General features: G+C 35.7%; 1 protein-coding gene across 3 annotated transcripts in view; it reads left to right on the forward strand.

Annotated features, from left to right (window-relative positions):
• GC6 (golgin Putative 6) overlaps positions 1-25,996 on the forward strand; it is a 156,147-nt gene that overhangs the window by 105,111 nt on the left and 25,040 nt on the right. For all 3 annotated transcript variants that reach the window (XM_089786021.1, XM_089786018.1, XM_089786026.1), the window contains exons 11-15: positions 12,329-12,379; positions 12,462-12,551; positions 12,906-13,019; positions 13,117-13,188; positions 15,093-15,278. In XM_089786021.1, the coding sequence (XP_089642147.1) occupies positions 12,329-12,379; positions 12,462-12,551; positions 12,906-13,019; positions 13,117-13,188; positions 15,093-15,278 (513 nt within the window). The remainder of the gene's footprint in view (positions 1-12,328; positions 12,380-12,461; positions 12,552-12,905; positions 13,020-13,116; positions 13,189-15,092; positions 15,279-25,996) is intronic.

Consider the following 25,996-nt stretch of genomic DNA (forward strand, 5'->3'; position numbering starts at 1 on the left):
TCCACGAAAAGTTAAGGTTATCCAAATTACCCTGTTGCAGGGAGAGGTTCCATGCTCAAATATGAATTCCTCCTATTTAGGATGATACAAAATGGCCACACCTCCTTTATCCCTATCATGGGAAGAATAAAAGTGTTTAGCATCATTCCAAATGAATTTCATCATAGAAAAAGCATGGTATCCCACCACTTTGATCTCTTGCAGAAACACAAAATCAATATTCTGTAGCTTATTCCTCCAATCCCTAGCTACATATTTTCTGTCAGGCATTTCTAATCCCCTGACATTCCAACTTGCAAACTTAATCATCAAGATTTATTTTTAGTTTTAGGGATACCACAAAGTCTATTAAAACATCCAAGGACCTCTGCTCTTTTAGCCCTATTATTCATACTACTGCTTTTGGAAATTGAGTTCCTGTCAAGCATTTTCCTCTTCCTTTCTTTCTTTTTTGTATCAACAACAGTAAATCTTCATCATTAGAATTGTCAGTATTCATGTTTGAGATATTTTCCTCAGCCCTCTCGGTTTTAGTATCATATTCACTGTTGTAAACAGAGACCTCCCTATTCTCATCCTCAGTTTCTTGGTGAGGCTCCACTGTTTCATTAAGATCACCTTTACTTTGGGGAACATCTTGTAGATCAGATTTGACGGATTCTTCCAAAATAACATCTCCCTTCTCAATAGTTAGACTTTTAGAAGGGTTACTATGTTCCAAGGGTACAATAGATGGTTTTAGGTCATCTTTACTCAAATAGATTCAAGAGCCAATTGTTGGGCATTCTTCCTACCCATATTGGTGAGGTTATTCTTAGGTGATGAATCTTGTTTGGAAGCCAGTGCATTATTATCTTCACCCATAGTATCAGTGTTAGAAATGACTTTGTAATCTTCTTCAAACAAAGGATTAGAATAAGATATAAAGGCGTTATTGGTAGGAATATCAGGGGCAGAAGGACTGCTAGGCTGCTCTCTCAGGGTACCAGAGGGAGGGTTAACAATAGGATGTTGCAGAGGTTCCTAATGAGGGTTCACAGAAATGGTGCTAGGAACAGAGGGTTTAGGCTTAACAACATAAGTGTTGAGATTAGGGCAATTTTTCTTATTATGACCATTCTTTTTATAGAAGAAACACGCATTCAGATTACCTAGAAGATTGACTTCCCATTCAAAAATAGTTTCATCAAGTTTTAAAGCTAGTCTCTTAGGAACATCGACTTCAGGAGATAGAGCTATAAGGACCTTGGCATTAAGGTGGTGAAGGGTAAGTTTAGATTCATCAAGTTGAAGGAAAGAACCCAACTTCTTTAACATATGTGGTGAAAATGGTTAAAATTCAGGTTGGAGATTAGTAATTTCAAGACAATGCGGAGGGGATTTGGCCATGACCTACTCGAATTTCCTATTAGTAGACCAAGGAAAAGCCCTAAATGTAGTTTTTCCCACATTCCAAAATGTTTTTTTCAAGACTTTCTCTTGCATAGAATGATTCTTAAAGAAAATAACAAAGAAGCCTTTTTGAAGCATTCTACAAAAACTAAGTTGAATGCCTAACTTAGTACCCCAAACATTACTAAGCCATTCATCAAAAAATCTTCTTGAAGGCAAAAAGGTAGAATTAGTAGCAGCAAAGAAAATTGCAACATTTTATAACCTTGTTCTTTCATTCCTACTATAGCCCTCATGTCTTCATTTGGTGAAAGATGAGGAGTTTTGCAAGAATCAAAAGGGACCTAACCGTCTCCTCCTCCTTTGGTATCTGCATTGGCGATTGCACCACATTCTCCAACTCTTACGGTGGTTCTCCCATAATTCCTCCAATTTCTATTGTTGCCACCACAAACTGTCCATCGAACTCTGTTGTAGGACACACTGATACTGAATCTTCCGTGAGAACAACTTTATAAGAAGGTTTATCTCCCTCCGACAATTTTCCTTCTCTAACTGTTTTTTTGTGTGCATATTTGTATTTTCACTATCACCATCTAGGCTTTTATGAACATTTATGATATCCTTTTCCACGTTTACTAAATTAGTCTTGTCCATTGTACTACTAATTGTGCCTCTAGTGGAAATTGAAAGGCAAGATAGAGACAAGGATACGCCAAGGAATAAACCACAAACAAGCTCAAAAGAAATAAATTAAGACACATGAGTGAACACATATAACAAATTGGAAAGAAGAGACTAAAAAGTCAAAGCCTTTGGTGCAGATCCCCAAAAGGTCACTTTGGGGATCGTACCATAGAACTCCACGTGCTTACTTCAGGATGCTAGTACGCAACACTTCGCCAAGTTGCATACCGCTCCTCTTGATTAGATTGGGATACAATGAGTAGTTCAAAACTATTATTAGACTATATATATATATATATATATATATATATATATATATATATATATATATATATATATATATATATATATATATATATATATATATATATATATATATATATATATATATAATGCATGTATACATTAATTGTCCAATGATTACTGATCATAATGATTAACTAGTAATCATAACAATGTATCTCATGGTTAAATTTATCCAACTGAAGCTACAACATTAACACTCCCTCTTAGCTAGTGAGGATTGTTATAGAATTATCCAATGTAACACCAGTACTTGGGTACGTTGGGATAGGGGGATGTTGGGACGAGTTTTTAGGACAAGAGGAAAATGGGCCTCATTTTCGGGACGGCGAGGGGACGACACCAAGTGGAGGAAGGGGTAGAGATGGGTGTTGTATAGTATATGTATAGAACTTGAAATGCTTGTTATGAAATGATCTTACCAAATAAAAATACTTGAACATAGCAAAATTCTAACATGAACTTGAACCATTGAACACTCAACATAGTAACATATTACATACCCAATAGTAACATTCAAAAATCAAAATTCAAATAGAAATCCTAGTCCTCATTCCAGTGGCAACATGGTTGCGAAATGGCGGAGGTTGGGGTACTTGGGTATGCGAGTACCCGGTGCGGGGACGTCTCAAGGATGGGTACTCCAAGGTTTGGGAGGGGGTGCGAGTCCCCGTGTAACGCTGGAATTATCACACCTTGTCCTCAAGCAATACAAAAAGATATCATCTCAATATGATATTCTCGAAAAGGGCGTATTTAAGGATATCAACATATACGCACCAAATTAGATGTTATCTTTCGATATTATCAAAAGTATGATTCAACAAGGAATATTAACCATATGATCTTCATCATACTTATATTTTCTTGATATGTGCACTAGCATCAAGTCCCATGATGTCTACTAAGAAAATATTCGCACATGGTGTCTTCAATGATATGTCTCATATTATACACCATGCCATATCTTACTACAACTTCAAAAATTATTTGTGAGATATGCACTATCAGATTGTATGGCATTTCCACGAATATCTTTATTTGGAGATATCCACTATAATGATATCATCTCATGATATCAGGATTATTGGACAACAAATATCAAGTCTCATGATATCAGGATTAATGGCAAACAAATATCAAGTCTCATGATATTTACAAAGTACTTAGAGTAATAGCCTACAAATATCAAGTCTCGTGATATTCACCAAGTACTCAATATATCCTTAAGGTATGTGCACTCATATCACCCATGTGGTACTCACCACAGGGACATAAAAATCATGTCTTGTCCACGAATATTAAATCCACCATGATATATCCATACAATACAACTCATAGATATTTACGTGATGACATCTATCTCTCAGTTGATATTGATTTACAAGATATAATCCATCATGATCTACTTAGATGTCAACCATATGACATCCATCATGATAGAAAGTTAGACTATTCTAAGATCGTCACCTTAATGTAGTAACCATAAACAAACATCAATAAAAGATCTTCATCTTCCATGATGTTTCCACAAAGTCATGTAGTAATTGACATGACATCCACTATGAACATTTCCACTGGGTGGGACAAAGGCTTTCACCTCAACCTTCTCTCTCATAGAGAAGGATGCATTATAGCACATTAGGTAATCACTATAAGCCGAGGCTCCCTCTCACTAAGGATTCTGATCTATTTCTTCAAGCTTGTCTTCAATAATGTACAAACTTCACTTTGGCAAAAGGCCTAGAGAAAATATTGGTTGTCAGATCTTCAGTGATAACGTAATTTGAATGAATAGTATTATTTCAAGTACCCACTTATGGTTTAGACATTTGCATAAAGACCTTTTGGTCTACACATATGGAATTTTCATCTCAAGAGTCATAGTCCTTTGACTGCTATATTTTCTTATCATTGGAGAATTCATTCAACATGCTCTACTCCCTCCGAATAAATATGATCAAGATCCTTAAAAGTCAATTGAAACATATCCTTTCTTTACTCTCTCTGTCACAAAAGCATATCTTGATTCATGGTAACATAAGCAAATGTATTGAACTATGGGCTTATCCCCAAGTTTGGTTACATCAGACATTCATGCTAATGTGGCTCCCTTTTGAAGCTCCAAGTTCATGCATCAACCTCTTGACTTCCAAGTTTACCTCTAACGGATGTGCCAAACTCCCTTTTGTTATAGAAGGATACTCATAATTCTAATAATAGAAGATATCTTGCGCCGATAACCTCACTTTATCTAGCATGATCATCAGATGAGTAATGAATCCTAGATAATTAACTTATTTGGAGTTACTGTCATAAGATTGAGTCCCACACAATATTTGGTAGCATGCCTAATGTACCATTCTTCTTTTCCCGCAAGAACACCCTCAACGGCAAAAAGGTCTCCGCAAATAGCTCTTATAGTACGCATAGAAATGACTGTAATGAGTGAACAATTTTAATACTCGGGAATAATAAATGCTTATTTGCACATCAACATCCTTGATACAAGTTGCTTTAATATAGGTCCATATGCATTAAATCAGAAAACGCCTCCATATAAGCATTTGTCAAACAATGGAAGTGGAGCAATGGTTATTATTCCCCCTGCAGTGTAAAATTCCCACTTATTCCATTTTATAGAGTTTTTAGTCACTATCTAGTCCAATGAGAGACAATCATGCATGAATGATATCGACCTCTAACTCTGTTAGTCATTAAACTTTATATCTAAAGTGACCATCAGATGACTTCAAACCTCAAATACCCAATTGGTTCAAAGTATTTGCAGATATAAATTCTTTGTTCTCAGCAATGAATAATGCATCCAATACTATGGAACAATTAGCCTTCCAAATTTGAAGAATCTATACTGAAGTAGATGTGACTCAACACACATGATCCAAGGGTAGAGTAATCACAAAGTTAACCCATGGCTATAACTCATAAATTTTCCAAACACTTAGGTATGATAGATATAGTCCCACAATATCTGTTTTAAGTTGCACAACTACAGCTAGAGCACAAACAACTGTGGCCTCATGATCCATCTCCAAGAAAAGCATCCATCTCGATATGAATTTTGTCCACATTCACTTCTTCCTTTAGGTATTTAGCAATAGTTCAGAATATATTTATGCTAAAGTATTTAATGATAGGATTTGTATGAGAACCCAGTGTTATTAAAATAGCTTGAAGCAACTATAATTTCCTCTTAAGGTACATGTGCTTGCAAGAGTTTAACAACATTGATCTTGACATTCACATTTGGGCTGACAACCATCTCCCAAAGTACATGATTAATAATTTTATGATGCTCTATAAAGGTTTAAATAAAGCACACAACATCAATCAACTTGGGATTAGTAGATGAGGTCCAAGCACCATGCTTAAGTGTACTTCATAAAATCAATGGTCACAAATAGTCAGCAAGCTGTGCTTCCCTACTAGAAACATCTAGTACTCCAGTAAGCAGTAGTGGAAGTACACATATTCATTATCCATAACCATCATCTTGCATCTGTCTTTCTTATTAAGATTTAAAAACTCTTGCTCAGAGCACAGTGGGATATTTGCGCCTGTATTGTTTTGGTTTGCATATTGGTTTCAATGCCTCCAAGGTGTTGAGGACACCTCTATACCTTTTTCTTATCAAATCTATTATGCATAGCTTAGATTTTGTTTATATTCTAGGGTTTTGCCAATATATAATTTTAGGGTTTGGTTCAATTTTGCAGTGAATTTGTGCGGCCTGACTGGGATAATCTTGGTTTTGTAACAGGATGTTTCTCTGCTGTTCTAGCTATTTTTTGTATAGAGGGGGAGTCCAACCCCTTTGCAGAGCTGCACTATGGTCTTTAAACAACCATGGTTTATGCTCATGCCGAAGTCGGCAATGATTTACACTCTGATGCAGAGGACCTTTTTTTACTATCAATTCCCTAGGTTGTAGAAACCTATTATGAGAAAAAATTATTGTTGGCTAATGGAGTGAATACATTCTCTTGCAGAGTCCTGTTCATATGTTGGATAGGTAAATCTTAGACCTTGGCGTAGGAATGAACAGTTTCGCAGGTGTGCACTGCTTCACATGAGACAAATTATATCGGTCATATTTATCGTTTCTTAGGACATAGGAGAGCATGTATATGTCAATTACCTGAAATGACTGTATGAGTATGATGAAATTCTTCCGTAAAATCACAGCAGCCAGATTAGTATTTTAGAATTATAGTGAGTGCTAATAACGTGGCATCCCCTCCAAGCAAAAAAAAAGAGCCTATATTGATTGCAAATGCAAGCTCTGTAAATGAATTACACCCTTCACCAATTTATAATTGCTGCCAATGGTGAAGTCATTTCCTGTGTGATGGCAGCTACTAAATGATTCAAATGCAGCCTAAGACGAATGTTGCGCTCTGCCATCTTGAGCTGTTCAAACACTATTAAATCGCCCCTCCATTTCAGCTTTGATTGTTGTAATCATTGGATTCGCAGAATATATAATAAGTTGGTTTTTATCTCATACCCAATATTGATCCACCGACAGTCCAAGAAATTAATTGTTTGTCTCATGGAGGACAAAAATCACTGCCAAATGGAGAAGAAAATTGCTGCCAATCTGGAAATCGTTTTGAGCGCAATTTGAAAATGGTTGTCAGTAATATTGTTGTGAATACATCATCAAGCAATTATTTCAATACGTCTGTCTACGGCCAAAGTCCAGACATAGTTTATGGTCTCCTCTAATGTTATGGAGAAGCGACCATGGCACAATGCTTAAACTGTTCACAAATTAGAACTCCTTGCAGTTGTCGCTTCTAGTATAGTTCAGGTCATGTATGAACCAGAGGTGTTTTGCATATTTTAAAAGTAGATTTCTGCCCATTGGCTTGTAGATCCCAATATGAGTTCTGCCAAGCTTGCCTCGTGGTTTCTACTTTATTTTCATACCTTACAGGGGTACATACATTTGATATTATTAATAAAATGCTAGAATCTGAGTGGCACCATATAACGTCAATTGCCTGATACCTCTCTCTCTGCAAATAGACTACCACATTTTCCATTGTAGACAAGAATCTGTGAATGCCAAGCATTCACATATTAACCATCATTTGAGAATCTGACCAATGACCCCAATCATAATCACTGGCATGATACACAACAGAGGAGTTTTGCAAGAAACTGGTATAATCTACTGTAGCAAGAGAAGCAACACAAATGTTTCAGGAAAAAAATATTCTTTTGGGATTATCATCTGCTCTGATACCATGTTAAGGTGATATTGCAGCAAATATAATTGCACTGCCTGTGATTTCTACGTGTTCCAAAGGCAGCAATCTCTCTTATATTTATATTGTGGATGAGACAAAGAGAGAGACATGTCCCTTCATTGGGCATGTCTATTCATTAACACATACTGTTTCATTATTTATGATTAGTAACTACTCGACAATTGTTATATATATATAAAATTAATTGTCTAATAATTACTAAAAAAAATGATAAACTGGTAATCATAACAAATGATTATCATGGTTAATTAATCCGATCGAGGCTACAACATTAACAATATCAAATTCAGATTTTTCTTGTTTTGCTAAAAGTAGTCTTCGTGATAGGATTTTATCATATGCTATACTAGCATTTCATAAACATTGTAAGCTTTCTTATTGAATGTCTTAAACTTCTGTCGGTTAGCCTTTTCTGAACACTTCGTTTCTAGATGACCAATTTTCCCACATCTAAAACATTTGAGGGGTAACATACGTTTTGTATTTTCCAGTAGCTTTATCAAGTTTTATGTAAAGTTCAGTTCCATCTCATCAGAATCATCATAATTTGAATTTTCTATTTTTGTAGCTTTAAAGGTCTTATCTTTTTTGAATTCCCTCAACTCAAACACAGTCAAGGCGCCAAACAATTGTTTTCGGTTAAGCTTCTTCGGATCATAAAATTCCTCAATAACTGAGACCTTGTCAACATAGCACTCTAGTAAGGCCATTACACTCTTCTCCATCATATCTTCATTGGTAATAGTTTATGCTCCACGGAGTTTCCGGGACAGGGATGTTCTAGGGGATGGGGACATGTTTCCGGTACGGGTACAGGTCGAAGCCAAAATTTAGGGGACGGGACTTCAGGGGATGACAATTAAAAACATAGAGGATTTTTTATATATAGAGACAAAATTGAAATATGCGTATCATAACATTAATAAACCATTCACCATAGACATTTTAGAAGATCAATACATGAAATATTATCAAATGGAAAATACTAAGTACTTCCATTATAACAATATCACATACATATATAAACAAAATCAAAATGCCTAAAGGCTCCAAGTATCATGCTGAAATCATAATGAAATAAAGAGAAGTCCAACTAAAATAGTTAGTAAATACTAAACACAATCTCTCCTCACTACTGCTACTGCTCTTATGTTTTTTCCTTCCTCTTACCAAGTATGTCAAATCTAAAAATGAATAGAAGAGTTAGTGTTTTAATGGACCAAATATGGGTTGCATATAAATATTATGTTTTTAAGACGACTACAACAAAAATTAGAAAAAGATGATTTTTTGGGGGTGTTTTGCCTTTACCAAATTGGCTGGAAAAAGAGGGACAACCAGCAGTTTCAGGGATGGTTTGGCCATCCCTGGTATTGCTGGCTGTCCCCAAGTTTCCGAACCAAAAAAAAATTGTCTGTTTCGGGGATGTTTCCGGATTTGCCAAAAAGGGGATGACTAGGGGGACGGCCAAAATCCGTCCCCATATCCCCTTTTCGTCCTCAGTACAGATACAACCCCAAAACCATTGGGGACATGTCCCCGTGGAACACTGGTAATAGTACCTCCTTGAGTCTCGACTTCATTCACACATTATCAATCCTTTGAAAGTAACTTGTAATAACTTCTTCTTCCATCCTAGGCTCTTGTGTTGATCTTTTGCTATTAGCTTCTTATATAACTTGACTCTATCATTACCTTCAGAAATCTCTTTCAACTTTTCCAAAGCATCATAAGCAATATTCAATGAAATAACTTAAGTCTACTCTGTGTTTGATAAAGCAATGAAAATCACATACCTTGCTTTCTCATTCTTCTCATAGGCTAAAATTTCATCTTGAGTAGTAGGGCCATTCTGAGGTGCAACATATCTTGTCTCCAAAACTGTTCAAGTAGTTTAATTAATAAAAGTCATGTATCCTCTCATTTGTACCTTCTAGTTCTTATAATAAGATCCATCAAACAGAGGGATAGTCAATTTGTGTGCCACTTTTTTTACCTGGAGCGGTTAAACTCTCTCCAAGGAACCAAAGCTTTCATACCAATTGGTGAATGTGCCAAATAACTTTGAGAGGGGGGGGCAGGTGTGAATCAGTTATACTCACAATTTCCTTAACCTTTTTTAATTTGGTGAATACTTAAAGAAATCAAAAACTTACAATAGATATGAACATCAAACACCATTAACATCAGAGTTTACGTAGAAATCCAAGATGGGAAAAACCATAGAGAAACTAATTCTCATGAAAAGAACATTGGTTAAGGTGATTTTTACAAGGGCTCACTGTCGGTTTGCTCACTGCAGATAAGTTTCATTGTTGGTTGGGCTAACTACCCAGAAATAGGAAGGCTCACTGCCAGAATATAAGAAATGAAAATGAATCCACTATGGAAGTCAGTATCACCAACAATGAGCAACACAAAACTGATATAACAATTTACTACCAATTGCACCAACTCGCATATACATCAATACACAAACCTTTCCTTTTTAGAGTTGCATTCACTTCGCATATTACTCGCATACCAGCATATCACAACAAATAGAATCATCACTCTCATGTAATGATCCCATCTTTTAGCTGTCACGTTCTCCAAAGTCTAAGTGGAGGATAAGAAAATTAAAGTCTAATTAAAATTAAAAGGTGACTTTGTATTAATAGTTTCTAGGGTATGTATTAATTATTGGAAGGACGGAAGCCTCTCGTGATTTAATTAATTATTGCCAGGGAGGAATTACTAGGGTATGCATTAATTATTGGAAGGAGGAAGCTTCTAACTCTTGCAATTAATTAATGTTTTAGTTCCTTCCAGAAGGATGAAGAAAAGGATAAATAGGGCTGAAAGTTTGATTGCTGAGCATCGGATTATTGTATCTGATGATTATGATTTGCATTTGATAAGAGCTTGGATGTGTGAATAACACTCCTTTTTTGGCAATAGAGGACGTTCATTCTCTGTTGTAACATTCTAGACGTCATTCCCTTAGGGTTTGGCCTTTGGAATACATCTCTTTGTACTTGATTGCAGCATTTTTAGAATTAATATAATTTCAGCAATTGATTCAGCTTTTGGGCATTCTTGGGTGTCCATTACATCTCATGTCAATAACTAGGTTGGCCTAATGCAATTTGAAATAGGTCACATTGAAATATTCTTGTGGTGGTAAGGAATGAAATATGGACCACCTCATTCAATACAATACACCTTGCTTATAAGAGCACACTACACCGAGATCTTTTGAACCAAGAGATAGGATCAATACATTACAATGCAAATACTTGAACCAAAGCACAACAACCACTTTCTAGAAAGGAACGGACCTAAACAAACATATGACATTATGTTGCAAGATAAATGGAACTAGCACTGACATAGCTAAAGATAAATTTTTACGGCACAAGATCCAAAGCACACACTACCGGATCACCAAAGCATCCAATCAACATCTAAGCATAGGATATGTTGACATCAATGACAACCATTAATGATAACACCAATAATAGCATCACCACCACATTCTAACACTAATCCTTGGAATACCTCTATGCCAACCCTAAACAATTAACAGCGATCCAGGTTCTAGCTCGGATGACATTCCTAACTTTTACGGTTTGCTCATGCACTCTTACTTTGATGATACTGTTCCCTGTTCGTGGGATGAATCTCCTCCATCCATTGGCATGGTGAATTAGATATCCATGCCATTTTAATAAACTCAATTTTTAAACTAAATATAAATTCGCATCAACAATTCATTTTCCTATTTTCCAAAAAAAGGATTTATTTCCTTCTATAACAAACTATACGTTAGAATCCACTTTACCAAAATTTATATTTCTATTCTCATTAGAAAATTCATATTATGAAATTTAACCGAAACCCATTCAACTGTCATAGTCACATTTTATAGGAATTAGTTATTGTAGTTTTAAATGATAATTTACTAGGAAGGGATGTAACACAATGTTTTACCCAAAAGCAAGATAATTGTTTTTCTGAAAGATATCCAGCTATGGTTGCCTCTTTGCAATTACTATATCTGGAGAAATTTTTTATTATTGCAGGTCGTTAGGTAAACCTTGTGAAGAATCTTTATGATGAAACCTCACATCTCTTGCACGACACAATTTTTTTGAGGAGTTGTGTGCATCTAGGAATTTTTATCTCTGCATTGCTGTATCGAATGTAGGCAGCATTATGGTAGCAAATCTTCCTTGGGAGTAAATTAGCAAACCAAATGTATACTTCTTTTCAATTACTCAGGGAAAAGTTGGGTCGGGGGAAAAAGTCTGCAAAATTTCAAGGGAACCCTTTAACTCAGAAACTGTATTTTAATTGCCAAAAAGTTACAATCTTTTGAAAGATTGGGTTGACTGAGTTTATATAAAAGCTTTCAAAATTTTCAAACAAAAGGCAGCCAGTGGACTGAGTGCAAATTTATCATGATTAATTGTTGTCTGGAAAAGGATTATTTTTCCATGAGCAGCATTACAGACAGATATTATATGAAGTGATCAAGTTCAATAAAGTCATCCGCTGCAGTAAGAGTGCCTTTTATGAGAATACTATATGCATATACTTGTTCTGAATTGTTTGTGGTATTTAATTCCAATTATTTGACTTCTAATTTACTGATAATTGTAAAACAGGATTGCCTTGAACTACTCAACAACCTTCTTCGAAATAATCCAACAAATCAGGTTTGTGATGCTGTTGTGGGCAGCCCATCTCTTTATTGCCACTTATCTTTCAAGATTTAAGATTGATATTTGTTTTCATCAGATTTTATTAAGAGAGACAATAGGGCTACAATCCGTGGTATCCCTTATAAAGCTTCGTAAGGGTATTGCTGATGGGTTCACACAACAAAAGGTTAGCTCTTGTTCTTGAAATTTTGTTTGACATCAATAACTGTTTTAGTTAGATGACTGGCTTTCCCAGGGCTGGGATGTCTGATGTACCATATTATGAAATGTTCAGATTTCATTTCCTTATCAAATTCCATATCTAAATCATCCATTGGAAAACCATATGTTCTTCCTAAATACTTTGTTCAGTTTACTCATACTCGTTCATTTTTAATTTCACACTAAATATATTTATAGCTAAATTTTGCTCATATTTTATTGTGTAAATTTATATTTCTCAATGCATCTAGAGACTAAATAGTTTAGTTTTAGTTGTATTTGAATATTTTTAATTTTGTGCTGCTCACTATATTTGCAGACTGTGAATTTGCTAGGAGCATTGGAGACTGTTGCATTGCTTTTAGCTGGAAGTTCAGATGTGGAACCTACAAGAGATGCAAATAGAATAGCCAATCAAACAGTATTTTCCCAGGTTTTCCATTATATCCTTGTTTTTCATTTCTTATTCGATACAAGTTGTCACATTCTAGCATGTTTAATGTATTTGAAAATTTGATTAATGAATGCAGAATAAACTCTTGGACCATCTTCTGATGTTGAGTGTTGAAAGTAGATGGGCTGCAATTGTAGTTCGTTGTGCGGTAAGATATATTTTTATTGATTAGTTAAAATTTTATAGTTTGAAGCTTTGAATTTTATTTCTAGGACTTGGAAATAATTATATCCATTGACAAGATGTGTGCATATTCCAATTCCACTTAGCGGTTAAGAGAAATGTCTGTGTGCTTTATACTTACTGATAAGATCATGTTGCTTCTTTTTGCTTTAGTATATGCAGTGGTAGTTGTTTGTCTAGGTATGCATATTTCTTCATTTTCTTTTACTATTTTCTATGTTTGTTTACAGATATAGTTGTCATTATCATTCCCATTTATGGTTTTTCTTTGGCTGAGTGAATTCTATTGGATCTTCAAGTTTATCCTCTACCATCAAATTAGCTATTGGCTCTGGTATCTTTTTATGCAATACTTGTGTATAATAGTATATGCATATAGGAAGTTTGATATTTCAGTAACTGAAGCATAACTCGACAATGCCATTTAGTGTTTGTTTGGTTTCTTGGTTGCTCGCGATTTCTGTTCAACAGCTATCAAAACTATTACATCGGAAAAGTCTAAATTTAGGTTCATTGCTACTAAGCCAATTTATGCTTTCTTTCTGGCCAGCAAAAATATAGCTAGGTCAAAGTATGTCTTTTAAAACGGTTTTCTGAATAACTCATCATTTTTATTCCTGTGAGGTGATGTCTGTATGGATTGCTACTCTCTAGTCAATTAAAAATTGGCTATTGTTAATTTCGGAATCTAAAATATTGGTCTCCTATTCGTTTTAAGGTTTCTATTGCCAATAACTGCTCCCTGGAATTAGTACTATGTTGCAATTTTAGATCATTAAATGTTTTCTTGGCCTCTAAAATTGATAGATGATGTCAGACCTTGTGATGATGTCTAATTGTTCTCTCTGGAGTTGATGCAACTCTAGACCTATCTTCTGGAATTGTTGGAATTTAAACATCCCTGGTATGGCCAGTCCAAGAGATAGTGTCTGCAGTACTTCACTGACCAAAGGGATGGGCAGAAGTTTCTTAATCTCCTTGCATCTTCACGTCTTGTAAGAATTTTGGAGTGTGTTTTAATCCTAGGAAACTTTTCTGGGTACAATATTAAAGTGTATTAAATAAATTTACTCTGTAATGATAATGACCCATATACCAACTCTCTCAAAAATATGGGAAGGACGAATGTCCTTTTAACAGTCATCCCTTGAATTGGATTTATCTATAATGTAAGACCTTGGCACCAGGCCAAGTCCATATTAGCTGTATAATATGATTATCTGCTTTAAGGCAGCTAGCATAGGAACAAGCATTATTTATATTTCCTACCAATTATATGTAGTTTTTTTTTTGTATGTTCTGGTCTCATTTGATGATTTTTCTTATTTGAGAATGTGAAAATTGGTGGAATTATGTTTTGCTTGCTTTGATGTTAAATAGATACGGTTGACATTTAAACTGTTCCTGAAATACAAAGTAAAATTTACCACAACTTGTACAATTGGATTTGAAACTATGCAGAGATTTTACTGTTTCTGGAAGTTGGCTAGCCATAAATTTGAATATCTTTCTTCATGAATGCAGATTCATATGCTTTTATCAAAGTCTTTTAAACCTTATTTCAAGCCCAATAAGCTGGCTTAATCATAATTGTACAATGTTGCTAGATGACAATCCAGATGAAAGTGCAATCATGATTATTTATTTTCTCGATTGTTAAGCAAATGCAATCCTTGCTTTTGATTCAGCAATGTCAATGATTAAAGGGGCAAATTCAACTCTTTTAATTTGGTGCCTAGCATTATAATTTGCTGCAGTTTGGCCTCGTGGATATGTGTCAACTCGTTTTTTGCTTAAAAACAGTTTATTTGAATATTTCTTTGTGCATTAACTCAATTTTGAGTTTAATCTATTAGCTTCCTTCTGCAGGCATTAAGGTGCATTGGGGACTTGATTCTTGGGCATGCTCAGAACCGGGATGCTCTTGGCAGCAGACTTCTTGGGGATGATCCAGATGTAGAACCTGCTCTTAATTCCATTCTGAGGATATTCCTTCGCACATCAAGCCTACAAGAATGTATTGCAGCTGAATTTGTTTTCAAGTGCTTTTGCGAGGCAAGATTTAAATGAACTTGCATAGTACCTCCATTTTAAATAATGAATTGCTTGAAAAGCTTTTATTCAACATGCCTATCTCATCTCTGGTCTCATTTTGATCCTCTAGAAGTGCAGTTGTTTATATGATCATGAAATGACTCTGCTGTTCCAGAGCTGAACTTGCTAAAACTCAGTTAGGAATCCATGTCTCAGAAAATTATAATAAATAATAATTGTTGCAGGTGAAATGCTGCAGGTTTAATTCTGGAAAGATTAGTCAAGTTGCAATATGCTTTGGGATCAGATGTGCCAATCCAGGAATAAAATTTAGGGAAAACCACAATTCGTTTTCAAGTGCTTTTGTGAGGCAAGGTTTTAATTAACTTGCATAGTCTACCTTCATTTAAAATTATGAATTACTTGAAAAGATTTTATTTAATATACTTATCTCATCTCTGGTCTTATATGGATCCCCTAGAAATGCAATCGTTTATGTGATCATGAAGTTACGCTGGTGATCGAGAGCTGAACTTGCAAAAATTCATTCTGGATAACCTTGTTTCAGAAAGCTACAAATTATAATTGTTTCAGGTGAAACACTGGAGGTTTAATTGTGGAAAAAATTGTCAGGCTGTAATATGCAGTGTATCAGATCTGCAAATCCAGGAATAAAACTTAGGGTAAAACAGAACATATTGAACTGCAACGCATCACTGTACAGCCCTGTAAATGATTAGCCTAAAATCACATCTTGACATATAGTTGTGTGGTTCAACAAAAATCTTTGCTTTATCAGTTTATGCATCAACAAAGTGATTTTTTAGCAATAGATTGTCATCAAAGAGGTTGGCCAGCAAAAGATATATTTCATTTTTATTTTAAATACCTCTTAACATGGGTACCACAAAAAGATGCTTCGCTCATGACATCAATATTTATGTGCAATAAATAAAACTCTAAGAAGGGCACCAAAGCTAGGTTGGCACATATGAATAATATTTAACTTTATTTCATCATTTCTATCTTGTTTTGACACTCATTTTTCTTTGGCATCAATGACAGCAATTTTTTAGCAGAGAATATCGATCGTTGATGAATAGAATAATAAGGACCCTTTGAAAATTATCTGGGAGAATATTAGGGATTTGGTTGATGAAGAGATTTCTGAGGATTATGTGGAATAATTCAGGAAGTGTTTACTCCTATCAAAGGAAGGATAAGAAAGATACTTCCAAGGGACCTAAGAAAATGGGAAAGCAGTTGTTGCTACCTTGTGGCTGGAGGATTATGCTTCACCGCAAAGAGATGCATGGAATGAATGAATGCAAAGATGAGATTGTGAAGGGTATAGATGTCTAAAGTAAGAGAATTTCAATAGGAGGAAAGGTAAAGAGAAAATGTGCAATCTTGATAGACAAGACTCTAGTGAAGACCCTACTTGTCTGGGGCATAACCATTGGATGGAGGGGAACAAACCTTGTGAGAGAGGTGGTCACGACTCTACTTGGAATGTCAAGGTGAAAGGCCTAGGGTTGGCAATGCCTTTTCTGCCTACTCTTGACCATATTGCAAAAACTCCTACAAATGTTTTCCTCTATGTATTAATGCTACCAATGCCAATGACTTGAAGGAGGTCTAGATTTTGTGAGGGATATGGTTAACTGCCAACACAAAATTACAAATTGGGTTTTTTGTTGATAATAACCACATCAACATGAAAATGGAAATTATATAGGAGAAGCTTCTAGGAGATCAAGGAAAAAGTAGTATCATAAAGGAGACAAATATCCTAAAAGGCTGGGAGGCGCTTTGAAGATTGATAAAATTGAGTCGGATTTGGGAGCCATAAAAAAAGACCTAGACCATAAGGTTAGTAATATACTAATATGGATAATTTAAAGCAGGATATGGAAGAGAGAACAACTACAGTGGAACATGATGTAAAAAATCATTAAAACTAAGTTTTAACTTTGAAAGGGTGGCAAAGGTTTGCCATTGCTCAATTAAGAACAATGTGGAGGTGATATACATGCTCGCCAAGAAGCTGAATAACTTCTGGGAAGAGCAGCGCAACTAGGGTAAAGATAAGAAATATAATCAAGCTGGGCCTAGTTCTTGCACTAGGGGCAGCAAAAAGAAAAACTTTGAAGATAAAAAGAGAGGTTTGGTTAGATTTGCTAATCTCTGGGAATGCTTCGACCAACATGAATTGGAGGCTGCAGAATCGTTGAAGGAATTGTAATTGTGCTGCTGGTTTCTTTTCCCTTTCTAGTTCTTTCTGATTTTTTTCTTGTGTTGTTAGGCTGCTGATGGCTTCTATTAGCTGTTGTTGGGCTAGTGAGGGATTTCCATGTGTTGATCTTTCTCCTGCTTCTCTTTGGTCAACTTTTTTTATATGGTTTTCGGGGTGCCTTCAAAAGTTCGTTTTACAGTTTATCAAAAACTTTAACTCAATATGTATGGATGTCCTGATTTTTTAGGAGTGCTTCCTTTGGTTTGTTTTTATCAAAGAAGCAATAATTTGTGAAAAAATGCGGTTAGGCCCAACTAATCCCAAATTGTGGAGCCAGCCAACTTTTCCTTGAAAAAATCCTGATGTGAAGAATATTGATGATGAAGGGTGCTCCCCTGAATACCACAAACACATAACGGAAATAGAGAAACAACAGCAATTTACGAGAATAAAATATGGGCTCCTTATTATCTCCAAAAGAATGAAATTACAGATTTTAGAAATATAATATGCAAAGCCATATAAGCGCCTTCAAATCTGTCTTCAACTTCTTCCACATTGTACGCCATAAATACCTAACAAACTTAGTGTCTTAATCTAAATCTATGCTCTATGGTAGACCATGTAGTCTCACCACTTCTGTGAAAAACAAATTTGCCACATGAACAACATCACTAGTCTTCTTGCAGAGAATGAAATGTGTCATCTTTGAAAACTTGTCAACCACTACAAAAATCATAATATGCCCTCGCTGAGTCCGTGGTAACCAATAACAAAGTCCATGTTGATATCCTCCAATGACTTCTCTGGAATAGGTAATGGCTGATACAACCTTGTATTCTGTTTTGTTCCTTTTGTCTTTTGACATACTATGCAACTCTATACAAACTTCTTGGCATCTTGTTGCAATTGTGACCAGTAATAATTCTCAATAATCAAAGCATTATTTTTATCTCTACCAAAATTTCTAGCCAATCCTGCACTATGCTTCTTCTTGATGAGTTTTTCCCTTGTAGAACTCCATGAAATATAGACAATTGACTTCCTCTCAATAACATTTCATCCTAGACGATGAAATCCAACCACTTTGTCGTGTCAAGTGTAATAGGTTCTATACAAGCATTCCAAGCTTCACCAAAATCAGGATCCTATGGATACGAACTCTTGAGTTCCTTGAATCCAACCACCTCCGTTTGCATCTCTGTCAACAAAAGTTGTCTCTTGCTAAGAGCATCTGCAGCTTTGTTAGACTTCTCGCACTTGTTTTTCAAAATAAATGTGTAACTTTGCAAAATTCAGCTCATTTCAAATGCCTTTGATTCAACATTGCTTGACTATTCAAATATTGCAAAGCTTGATGATCAGTATACAAAACAAACTCCTTAGGAAAAAGATAGTGTCTCCACTTCTTCAATGCCTGAACTATAGCATAAAATTCTTGATTAAAAATATAATATTTCCTTTTGGCATAATTTAGCTTCTCATTGAAATAAGCAATAGGTCTACCTTCTTGGCTCAAAACAACTCCTATTACATTGCCACTAGCATCACAGTCTACTTGAAACACCTTATTAAAATCTGGAAGTGCTGAAACAGGTTGTTCTATAACTCTTAGTTTCAACAAATTAAAACTCTTCTGCTCCTATAGTCCAGCTAAACTCTTTCCTACCCCCTCATTGTTTCAATCAAGGGTCCACAAATATTGCTAAATCTCTTGATAAACTTTCTATAAAAGCTAGCTAGTCTGTGAAAAGATCGTACCTTAGGAGCACTCCACGGGAAAGGCCATTCAAGGATAGTCTTCACCTTCTCTAGGTCCAATTTTAGAGCTTCTGCTGAAACTACAAATCCCAGATATACTAACTCCTTTACAAAACTGCACTTCTTCAATAAATCAGCAATTTCTCTTCCCTCAACTTCACAATCACTCTTGGATGCATTATATGCTCCTCCAATGTTGTTGAAGCTCAAAATATCATCCAAGTAAACAATGACAAACTTACTTTGAAATTCTTTCAGTACCTCATTCACGAGCTACATGAAAGTGCTTGGTGCATTGGTTAGCCCAAAATGCATGACTAACCACTAATACAATCTTTCCTTTGTCTTGAAGCCAATCTTACATTTATCTCCTTCTCTAATCCAAATCTGATGAGATACACTCTTCAGATTTATCTTTGTGAAATACAAAGCTCTGCTCAAACAATCCATAATATCATCCATCCACATTAATAGAAATCTGTACTTGATTGTGATCTTGTTGATAGCCCTAGAATCCTCCATTTTCCATTCTTCTTTGGTGCTGATATTGGTGGTACAACACATGGACTCAAACTCTCGCTAATTGACCACTTTTGCAACAACTCCTGTACTTGTCTGTTCAGCTCTTCACTTTTTCGTGGTGTCATTTTCTGTGCTGTCTTATTTGGAAAACTAGCTCCTGGAATCAAGTTTGTTTGATGACTGATCTTCTTCGCTGGTGATAATCCATCAGACACATTATTGGATACAATATCTAGAAACTCATCCAACAAATCTGCAACTTTTGCAGGTTCATCTTCTACTTCTTTACCATCTTTTGGAAATATAGCAAAACACATATGCTCATGCCTCATACCTTTTAGGAACTTTCTTTCATCAATAAAACTTATTGTGGTATTATTGCATACCTTTTATTCTATGTCCTCTAATGGCTTTGGCTTTGTTGCACTCCATCTTTTGTCAGGGAATGGGTATTTGCACGACCATCATGTGCAACACGCCTATTAAACTACCATGGCCTACCCAACAACATATGACATGCATCCATGGGTATGATATCACATAGTACCTCATCATAGTAGCTTCCAATCTTGAACTTCGCTAGGCAGTGTTCATTGACCATGACCTTGTGGTCATCCTGTACCCAAGCAATACAGTATGGGTGTGGGTGTTTTTGCCTCTTGAGCTTTAACTTTGTGACCATCTCCTTTGACACTAAATTTTCAGTGCTTCCAGCATTGATAATCACATCACAACACTTATCCTCACACTTGCACTTGGTATGAAACAAGCTCCTCCTTTGATCAGGTTCATTCTCACCACTTAGCATGATTCTTTTATTAGCTAGATTTCTCTTTCAACGTCTTCAGAATGTGATGATTTGGTATCGTCATCCACATGTGCAACTCTTGCCCGACCTTCAGTCCTCCCTAGGCATTGAGGACATTCAAATGCTCTATGACCTTCTTTGCAATGAAAACATGTTTTTTTTCCCGATCCTTCTCCTCTTCCTCTTTGATCTCTATTATTCTGATCATGGAAATGATTGAAATTGTTTCGCCTCTGATTCTAATTGCTACTACTGGCCTCATCCTTCTTCCAATCTTCATTTTGGTCTCCATAAGACTGTTTACCCAATCTTCCACCATGACCTCTTGCGCTTTGTCTTCTCGCAAACTTCTTTTTCAAATTTCCCTCAGCTCGTAGGGAAAATTGGTATGCCTCCTTAGTACTATTCATTTTGACTAGACTCAACTCCTTCTAAAGACTTGGCCTCAACCCATTAAGGTAAAGGGCAACTTTCTCCTTGTTAGCTTCCGTATGGCTTGTTTTGATGAGGACTCAGTAGAATTTTTCTATATACTCCGAAATAGATCTTTCCGCTTGCGGATTGTTGCTTCAATTTATCCACCATTTGATCCCATCTTGTGATTTTTTTTGTTCCTCTTCTATTTTGCTCCAATTGGATCTTCTGCGACCAAATCTTCACACGACCCTTTAGTCTAGCCTTTGCAAACTTGACTCTATCAAGATCTTTATACTCAAAATATTCTTCCAACTCCTTGATCCAATCAGTCAATTTCTTCAGTTAAGATTTCTCTAAAATTTGGGAACCTCAATCTAGGTCTTTTCCCAATCTTGAGGGCCTTGAAAAGCCTTTATTCCTCTTGGTTCAGAACTTCGTCTCATCCTTCTTGATCACTGTTTGCTTCTCTTTCATCCTCACTTTCATCTCTTATGACAAGATACATCCCTTTGCGAATCTATTCTTACAATTCTTGCATTTGTTTCTGGAGGGTTCTAACCTTTGGTGGCACAACTCCGAGTCTTCCACCACATTCCCTTCATGGAGGCATTTTCACGCTTATCATTGAAATGCTAAATCACGATCCTGGTGCAAATTGCCTCACAATTGGCAATCTATCTACACACCCAACAACTCCTGCTTTGATACTACTTGTGAAGGGTGCTCCCCTTAATAGCACAAACACAACATAAATAGTGAAACAACAATAATTTGCAAGAACAAAATATGGGCTTGTTGTTATCAACACAAATATGAAATTATAGGTAAAGCCAAATGGGCGCCTTCCTCACAATATTCAACAAGACAGAGTTGACAACCTCCACCCAGAACTGCCCTAAACAACCTACGAGCCTTCCTTATATAGGCAATTTCCACTACACGAGAAAGTTCTAGACATTAGCCCTAACCTTTGAGACTGACTGACCCAAAAATTATATTATTTTATTACATAGAATTGGCTTAAAACAATTATAAATTATATTTTCTAGATTCAGGTAGCCCAACTTTTGGAGATCATAATTTACAAACCATTGATCTGATTGGCTATTATAACCCATTTTTTGAAATGACAGCCACTGTTCTACAATTATTGATTGTGCAAGCATCTATCAAACAAGCTTTGACCTTGTTTCGGAGCCTTTGAGGCCTTCAAAACTAACCTCAAAGTTTTTATACTAAAAATTCATATAAAAAAGTTGCAATAACTTAACCAATAAATAAGCTATGACAATGAAACTTGTTTCGCGAGCTGATATATCTAAGATGAACCTGCACCTGAGAATTAGAACATTTAGAGCTCTTATGACTAACTTACTAAGAGTAGTAAGCTTCCACAAATAGAAACTCTGGACTGAAATAACCCTTATTGAAAAGACAAAATAGAAATATTTTTGGTCGATGCAAGATTGCTCTTACACCAAGGATGCATCTATTATGGAAGTAATTGGTAAATATTTGCTTGATTATTAATAGAGACCGAGAGGTCATTATATACAAAACAATGGAACGATGTTTCTTTAGGAAACAATTGTAAAGAATAGAAACATTCTATTCTAGCTGAAAGAAGCTTAAAAAGCTACAACTAACTAAAGCTAACTAAATATTAGAAATATTCTAATATTTACAATAGATTACCAGTAACTAATAATAGACAATTATCTATTATCGTAATATCCTCCCTTAATGGTTAATCTATCCAAAACACAAAGCTATCAAAAAGTGTAGAAGGTAGATTCTATTTGCTCAGAGTGCTTCGCATTATTCTCTGTGGGCTACCAACCAAATTGCTTAGATTGTGCAGCTAAGCATTTCCGACATTCAATGTTCATGTGCCCAAACTTTGTCATGTCCCCTTTCTAGAGTGGACATCAGAGACGATAGAGTTAGCCTATCAGGGTCTCGTAGGTTGGCAGTGGTGTTTAGAGACTCAGTCAGGGTATACAATGTTCACATCTGGAGTTTCAGATAGTAGGAGGGTAGTTCCTTAATTGTAGGAGTTTCCTACATTTTAGGAGGTGGAGATGGGTTATAGTCTTGAGTCTCTACGAGATCATTCTATGGTTTCAGTTTTAAGAGATTCAGAGACGTTCCTATTTTTTTAGGAGTATCCCTAATTTTGAGGGATGAGACTGTCAGTTATTTCAGAGTATCTAGCATCAGTCACAGGAGGTGACGAGTTCAGTTTCACCTTGTAGAGGTGTTTTGTCTATTAGTTTGCTATTTGGGAAATATTTTAATATATTTAAGTATTCTCCTAAGTTAGCATTTTAATAATTTAAATAAGGCTAAGTTATAGCCATTTTGGAGTGATAAAGGGTTTTTTGGCCTCATCTGGGTGAATATCCCTTGGTGTAATAGGTCGTTGGAAAGGTCTTGAACTTTTCTAAATATTTCTCTTTTGACTCAGAGCAATTTGGTGAATGGATTTCTTTCTATTGGGAAAAAGGTCATTTTTTGGATATTTGACCACTTTAAAAATGAGAAATATATTATTTTATAACCCAACACCACATGGAGACACTTTTAAGGTTCGAGCTAAGTTTGGTGGGTTATAAGGAGGTAAAGACAAAGTTTGAAGGCATTATTGACATATTACATCTTGGATTTGTGATTTCGGCTTTGATTGAGCTTTCAACACTTGGGACGCCAACCCCACTTGTTTTCCTTGTTTGGGACATAGCCCCCAAAACAGTGGTTTGGATTTGTTGCAGTCAGAAGCATCTTGGAGATTGTGCATTGTTTCTTCTGGAGAACGCAGTATTAAGTCAGAGCTTTAGCTGGGGTTTGGGTATTCTATCCATGTGTAGGCACTTTGCAGCTTTACGGTAGCACTTGGCAGCCATATTTGCAGCTGTACGAGAACATTTGGCAGCCATATTCCTTCCCATGTGTAGTAATAGAGAGCTGGAACTTGGCTGTAGCTTCCTTCTGGGCTAGTATTTCTCCTTCAGGCCTTCAGGTTGGGTTTATCCTTGGTTGTAATCATCTGGATATTATTGTAAATGTTCATCTGGTTACAAATTAGGTTTTATATTCAAAAATCTGCTTGAAGCAAAATTGCTTTGATTGTATTTGGAATATATTTTCAGAACTAGTTCATGTTGTTGTACTTTTGTTATTACTTATTGAAAAATCATCAAAAACATAAAACAATCAAACTCTTTTGCAACTTTTGTCTAGTTCTGCAAGAAAATTTTAATAAACAGGGAAAACAAATTTAAAAATAATAAAATTACAACAGATCAGCAGAAGAGATTCATCAGGGATCTTTCAAACTTGTGGCAATAGTTGCATTGAATGCTCTTCTTCTAAGAGTCGTCTAAAGCTGGAGCAGAAGATTTCTGCTGAGACGATTGTTAAAACTTGCCTTTATCCTTCTGAAAGGATTTAGCAGCAAAGACTTGCTCTGTGGAGGTGGAGTTGGAATTGCTATTGAACTGTTGTTTCCACCGATATTGCTATAGAAGTGTGCAGAGATCAGTGAACTTCAAATGAACACCGTAAGACGTAATGTTGAGAGTCTCGATAAAATGCTCAAAGGACTTTGGTAAACTCCGAAGAGTGATAACCACAATATCCTTTTCCTCCATCTTGTGATCGATGGCAAGCAACTAATCACAAATTTCTTGAATCCTATTTAGGTGTTCCTGGAACAAGGTTCGCTCATCCATGATAATAGAAAACATAGTGTTTTTTAAAAAGAAAGCTCTGCTTTTGTCAGAAGTCTCATGAAGACCTTTGAAATGTGTCCATATCTCGGCAACTGTCTTGTCGGATGGAATCTGAGAGAGCTGATCATCAGCCATGGATAATTTGAGAAGCATCATCGCCTCTAGAATATTTAGATCCCAAGTATCTTGATTAGTACGAGGAGCAGTTCGATGCTTTGTAACACCCAGAACAAGTTGATTCGTATTCTGATATTCAAAATTTACAATGATTCGTTACTTCCAAGTGCCATAATTTTGACCATTGAATTTGGAGTTGTGCTTGAGCAAAATGTTTGTTAGAGATGAAAAAAAGTGAAAATCTATGGAGGCACGTTCTTCGAGGCAAAAAAGGAAGACCTAAAAAATTTGGAGTGACCTAAAAGAGAGCTTGAGAAACCCAGAAGGAAAATATTGTTAGTTTCTAGATCCACTAGCTCAAACATGGAGGTACCTAGAAAAATAGATGACAACCCAGTTGTGCTCTCGAAAAACCCACCAAGATTTTGTAATTAAAAAAATCGTGGTAAAAATCTAGGGTTTTGAAGAAAACCCTTGTTGGCAGCCATGAACGGTCAAAGTTGCAAAAGAATGGAGTCTGGAAGTAGAAAAATGATGATTGGTGATAACAAATAGCTGATCTGAGGTCGTCTATGGCTTAGGGGAGTAAAAATGACACCAAAGATGGTGTCTGAATTGTACGTGTGGGATCAAACGATGACCAAAAACGTGATAGACGACTCTAATTGCCTGCATTTCTTTGTGATTACGCCAATAGCTTTGAGGTTGTTAGAGTCATGATCAACAGAGAAACACCCAAGAAACATGCAGAATATGGGTGATTTGCAGACGAAAATCCAACAAAAAAATCGCGATTTGTAGGTTGGAAAAAAAAAATCACGGTTTTCAGACCTTTGCTAGCCAAGATAAAACAAACCAAAAGCCTAGATGGCATGAGAAAAAACTCATAAATAATTTTGAAAATTTAGAGCACATAATTTCGAAAGAAATTATAAAATTCTCAAAAAAAATTGAAGTATTGGCTATTATGGAAGTAATTGAAAAATATTTGCTTGATTATAAATAGAGACCGAGAGGTCATTAAATACAAAAGAATGGAATGATGTTTCTTTAGGAAATGATCGTATCTAGCTGAAAGAAAGCTAAAAATGCTACAGCTAACTAAAGCTAACCAAAGCTAACTAAATATTAGAAACATTCTAATATT

Source organism: Cupressus sempervirens, chromosome 1 (genome assembly GCF_028749045.1).
Source record: "Cupressus sempervirens isolate cs-2001-9-10 chromosome 1, ASM2874904v1, whole genome shotgun sequence".
Taxonomy (NCBI): Eukaryota; Viridiplantae; Streptophyta; class Pinopsida; order Cupressales; family Cupressaceae; genus Cupressus; species Cupressus sempervirens.